The 5,824-nt window shown below is 46.3% G+C and overlaps 1 protein-coding gene across 2 annotated transcripts in view; it reads left to right on the forward strand.

Moving 5' to 3' along the window:
- Positions 1 to 385: 385 nt before the first annotated feature.
- Positions 386 to 5,824, forward strand: part of DAPL1 (death associated protein like 1) — a 10,040-nt gene continuing 4,601 nt past the window's right edge. The window contains exons 1-2 of one of the 2 annotated variants that reach the window (XM_017823792.1): positions 386 to 584; positions 2,042 to 2,136. In XM_017823792.1, coding sequence (XP_017679281.1) covers positions 454 to 584; positions 2,042 to 2,136 — 226 coding nt within the window. In that variant the 5' untranslated portion in view covers positions 386 to 453. Of the gene's footprint in view, positions 585 to 2,041; positions 2,137 to 4,754; positions 4,887 to 5,824 lie in introns of those variants that run through there. The other variant, XM_017823793.1, reaches the window with a different exon arrangement.

The raw sequence follows: 5,824 nt of genomic DNA on the forward strand, positions 1-5,824 counted from the left end.
TGTAGAAAAAAATCAACAGATGAGAAGTGATTGGAGCTAGCCAGCTCCGAGGAGTTCAACAGCACATGACACGTACAAACTGCAAGATACTAAAAGATATTTTTCTTTCCTTTGCTTCCCACCATTTGACTCTTTTCTGAAGGTGAAGGTTTAAAGCCATGATAAACAGGAACAAAATGCAGGGGATTCTCGTGTTTAACTTTGAGGAAACAAATGCTGCTGTTATGATATGACAGAAATCATTAAATCTGTGCAATGTGTCCATGCAGCTCAGGGTGCTGCAATTGAATTCTTTAGAATTGATTCGCTTATTCCATTGCCCAGTGATACTTTTTTAAACAAGGACACTTAGGTGGATAAAACACATGATGACAAAGGTATATCTTTTTAGTCCTTCTGTGAAAAAAAAATTGACTCTATAACTAAAATTATCCAGTAAGGTTCTTCTCCTTAATGATATTACCCTTTACCTTTCAGCACCATCATACAGTGCCTGGACAATTCTTTGTCTCGTACTCTGCGAAACAACTGGCATCCAGATCAGAACCAGGTCTTGAACTTGTCAGGTCTCCTACAAGAAACAGGTAAGTTTTACAGATGTAAATCCTACAGATTTTGTCAGACACATAATATAAGCACTAGTGAACAATTATATCCATACAAACCCACTGACAATGTGGCTGCCTTCACTAATTGGTCTTGTCCATGCTTTAGACACTTAACAATAATGTTCTCTCTAACAGTATAAATTTTGTGCTGAACTACTACGAGCAGAAAATAAAACCCAGGGAGGGGGAATTAAAGCATGTGTTAATAAAAAACATATGCCTGCATCAGAATATAAAAATATGCCATATACCTGCACCAGAATTTTTGTTGTCTCCATCAGGCTCCTGCAGCATCTAAATCCAGCTCTGCTGATTCAATTGGAAAAGGTATTGCCTGTCTGTCACTGAACTTAAGAAAACAGCATTCAATTACCAGATGTAAAATTACTATCAGCTTATACCAGTAGCCACAATCTAGTAATTCTGACGTTTGAAAACAAGCAATACTGGAGATAAGATGGATAAGGGAAAATACTGCAGAGTCATGAGCAATAGATTTTTAATGACAGAGAGAGCTGAATTCAAACATGACACATGAGGAAGGTATTCCATACGTCGTTGTGCTGAGTGCTTGGTTTAGATGTGGACTATGCCTGGTGTATAATTATGCTAATAGCTGTTAGCCAGATTAGATCAGACAGTCTGCTTGGGAGCATGTTGATTCTTGATCCTGCCAAGTGACTTCTCAAACTTTGCAATCAGGTAATAACCTGCCTGTAGAATGTAGATTCTAAAGGAGGAATTGTCAGGAAAGATGAAGAGTTCCAGAGCACTGAGAGCACCACTCAGGAAAATTTCCTTTGACTTTTGTCTCTTTATTACAGTTAAAATCCTGTATCTGCCCCCAGGCTTTCCTACATCTGCCTAGGTGGAAGGAAACACATTCTGAAAATACGTAGAACCATTATAATATAAATTCCATTCTTAATTCAGCCATTCACAGACTACTACCATTAAAAGAAATCTATCCCCAGCATCAGGTGAACACCTCTGAAGTCTGATATTTATGTGATCAGGAAATGGGACTGAGGGTGGCAGGAACAGCAAAAGATTTCAGCTGCACTATCCCATGGTCACAGAAGGATGGTTCTCTCACTCATTCTTTCACCCAGAAAAACCAGTCTAATAATTTCTAATAAATGAAAGCATTACATAAAATCAGGCTTACAAATCTCATCTGGTGCTGTGGCATTGTTGAGGCAGTGCCAAGGGCTGCCTCTCAAGAATGAGGTGCTCCAACAAGTACTGTGTAGATATCGTTTCCATTCACAACAGCTTCTGGTTTAAAGATAGTAACCAGTGACAGAGGTATTGAAGTCAAGAGGGCAGAAGAAAAATAAAAAAGAAATTGGAAACTGTATTTAATATTGTAAGAAATCCACAACATGAATTTATGATTTCTCATTTAAACCAAGTTCCCATGCTTTTCCCAGGAATTCCTGGAACAGATGTACAATGGCACTAAACCTTGTCCTTACTAATGCTTTGGGCAGCACACCAAAGCTGTGTTACATGACTGCCTTGTGTGGTAAGTAAGGAAACTTCACCTCTCCAATCCAAACAGCTCGGGTAAATAAACTGGAAAATCAATATTTTTCTGCTGAGGCAGAGTGACATGAATATGAAAATCCCTTACTACTGACCAAGTCCTTCAGGATAGGCTTATTTTGTTATCTCTCCTGCAGATCACTTTATCTGAAAGAATTTATTTCCCCAATCAAAATTGCCATCATGCACTTCAGGCTAAATGCTTATGGGCAGAGACATGCAGCTCTATTGACTTTAATATTTGCAAAGTAAGTTGCTTTTCTAGGGAGGAAATTGCTGCATTGCAAAGCTACTTCCTGCCTCATACACACAGAATTAAATATCAGATAGATCTGGTTTAGACTGGATGTCCTTTCACTTTTCCTGCTCCAAAAATCCAAGCCAACAGAAGTTACCCATGAAGGTGGTTGACGTGCTATAAATCCCTACCAGTTTCTTACTCACTCTTCTCTTTCACGTTTTTTACTTCATACAAGGGAAATGTTGTACAATCACACATGAATAATCTGCTTGAGCCACCAATGCTGGGAAATTTTTACCTGAAACCTACTACAACTAATGATACGTATTTTCTATATTAAGCAACAAAGAAAAATAACGGAAGTCTCTCAGTTCACAGCAGTTTTGGATGCCATTCTCATTGGTATCAAATTTTATCATTGATGATAAAAATATATGTTGCAAATATATGTTTAACACAAATGTAATTTAATGGACATTCTGTATTAATGAAGGGTGAAATTAGGGTGCTGCTGAAGACAACGAGACTTCATTGTGGCCAAAGAGTTAATTTCATATCACAGCTTTTCAAAGAACAGATTAAATTCAGGCTACATTTTCTGAATGACAAAATTGGAGCTTTTGGCTGAAGTAATTAAATACATCATAATTAAAACGTTATGACAGGTGGCTTTTTTTTTAATAAATTCTGTGAAACATTTATACAGGTTAAGTAGTATAACTCCTAAGTTTGACGGGTTTGTTAAAGGCTACATTGTTGTAGTTTTGGAGTGTGACAGTAAGTTTTTACAGGCCTGGAAACAAAGGGGGGTTTGACATTTTTTTTTTGCTATGTAACTCCTCACGGTAGAGAGAAATCTCTGTGTCTAACAGTGCCCTGGGCTGGATTTCAGAGTAAAGCCTCTCACTGGGAGGCTGCATGTGTTTTTTGCAGCACTGAGAGTGTTTTGAAACTGTCTCTGATTCTAAGGGGTTCTTCCTCCTACGTTAACAACAAGGGCTTGTGAGTATCACCGTACAGTTTTGTGTTATTGCCTACAGATTAAGCTGCTTCTTTAAGCACCCAGGGCAATAATCAGTACTTAAGTCAGTTTTGTACACTGAAATGCAAGGAGACTTGCTTAAATTACTAAAGAATTTTATAATAAATTAATTGGATCTTTCATACGTCTTGTTCAAACTAACGAAGTTCAGCCTTTGTACTCCAAAGGATTTGGAAAACCTACTGACCACGCTTTATAACGTTAATGTGGCTTTGCCCAGCAGCTTTGTTGCTGTCCTTTCTTGGCACTTAAATCCTTCCTGCTCATGCTGTTTCTCTCCTGTATTTATGACATGATAGGTGATCGATATGTAAGCTATTGTATCTTAGCCAAAAATACAATTTCAGTAAGGTATAGGCAGCAGGATCACCAAGATAAAGATCTTTGAATGTAGATTATATGAGTAATGCATTAGTAATAAAAGATGGTAAAATCATAAAATAATATAGAAATAGGATGGTGAAATCAAAAACTAATGTAGAAATAGGAAGTATTGTGAGGTATTTTTAATGTTTACAAGTTTTGAGCAGATTCTTAAGAAAAAAGGGAAGGAGAATCATTTTGATAACTGATGTAGAAAAAACAAGGTCTTTGTTAGTATGTAATGACCAGAAGACTCAAACTGCTTATGATGATATCTTAGGGCCTTAAAACAGATAGATAGAAAAAAAATAATTTTTATTGCCTTTGTTGTGTAAAACATCAATCTTTGTTACTGGGGTTTTTTTAACGAGGGCATGTGAATGCCGTGTTTTGCTTCTGTCTCAAGTAGACACTAATGATTGAAGAGGGGAAGATTTACCTCACTGAATCAAGACCTTTGAATCCGCAGCAATAATTTTAAAAGTCACCACCCCTCACTCCCCTCACCGCCCTCAGCCCCCACCGCCCCTCACTCATCGCCCCTCACCATCCTCACGGGCCCTCACCGCCCCTCACTCATCGCCCCTCACCGCCCTCAGCCCTCATCGCCCCTCACCACCCTCACGGCCCCTCATGGCTGCTCACCGCCCCTCACTCATCGCCCCTCACCACCCTCACCGCCCTCAGCCCCCACCGCCCCTCACTCATCGCCCCTCACCACCCTCACGGCCGCTCACTGCCCCTCACTCATCGCGCCTCACCACCCTCACGGCCCCTCATGGCTGCTCACTGCCCCTCCCTCACCGCCCCTCACTGCCCCTCCCTCACCGCCCTCACGGCCGCTCACTGCCCGTCCCTCACCGCCCTCACGGCCGCTCACTGCCCCTCAGCCAACGCCCCTCACCGCCCTTCCCGCCCCTCACCGCCCTCAGCGCCGCTCCCCTCCCCGCCCCGCCCCGCCGAGCAGTGCACGGCGCTGCCGGCCGGATCGGTGTGCGGTTCCCGGCGGTTCGCGGCGTTCCCGGGTCCCGGTGCGCCGTTCCCGGTCCCGCCATGGCGCGGAGAAGGCGCGTCCCTCCCGCAGGTAGGGGCCGGGGTCGCTCCGGGGGCAGTGTGAGGGGCTCTCCCGCCGCTCCGTCCTGGACAGACGCGGCTCCTCCGCGGGGAGCAGCGGCCGTGCGGGAACGGGGGTGGCGGAGGCGGGTCCGTGGTGCGCGGCCCGCTCGCCCCGGCAGGTCCCGCGCTCGCCCCGGCAGGTCCCGCGCTCGCCCCGGCAGGTCCCGCGCTCGCCCCGGCAGGTCCCGCAGCCGCCCCGTCTGTGGCGCACTCGGTGTGCAGGAGCGGGGCTGCGCCCCTCGGGGATCGGGAGCGACGGGGACAGAACGGGAGTCCTGCTATAGTGAAATACCTGTTTAGAGTGCCAGCCCTATTCCTCGCCTCCTGTCGTAACGTGAAAAACTTCCTCTCCCCCCTCTGGTGGCACTCTGAGGGAGCCGTCGAGCACGGCCGCCTGCTGCTGCCGCCGCGCTGCCGGTGCGAGGGTTGTGTGGAGTAGTAGCAGGTTGTAAGGGGGCTGTAGCGAGTGTTAAAGCGCACGGCAGGGTTTTTGAGGAGCCTGTAGATGCGTACAGCGTGTGAGCAGCCCCTGGGCCAGCCCGGCAGCCGTGTGGAGCACACGAGTGTGTGCGCTGTGTCCCGCCTGCCCTGGGCACGGCGGAGCTGCTGCAGGCTCACCTGTGGGGCTGAGGGACGGGCGCTGCAGGGACAGCCCTCAGAGCTGCTGCAGGCTCACCTGTGGGGCTGAGGGACAGGCGCTGCAGGGACAGCCCTCAGAGCTGCTGCAGGCTCACCGGTGGGGCTGAGGGACAGGCGCTGCAGGGACAGCCCTCAGAGCTGCTGCAGGCTCACCTGTGGGGCTGAGGGACAGCCCTCAGAGCTGCTGCAGGCTCACCTGTGGGGCTGAGGGACAGCCCTCAGAGCTGCTGCAGGCTCACCTGCGGGGCTGAGGGGCGGCCCTCAGAG

This window comes from Lepidothrix coronata, unplaced genomic scaffold (assembly GCF_001604755.1).
Source record: "Lepidothrix coronata isolate B3197 unplaced genomic scaffold, Lepidothrix_coronata-1.0 Scaffold105, whole genome shotgun sequence".
In the NCBI taxonomy this organism is placed as follows: Eukaryota; Metazoa; Chordata; class Aves; order Passeriformes; family Pipridae; genus Lepidothrix; species Lepidothrix coronata.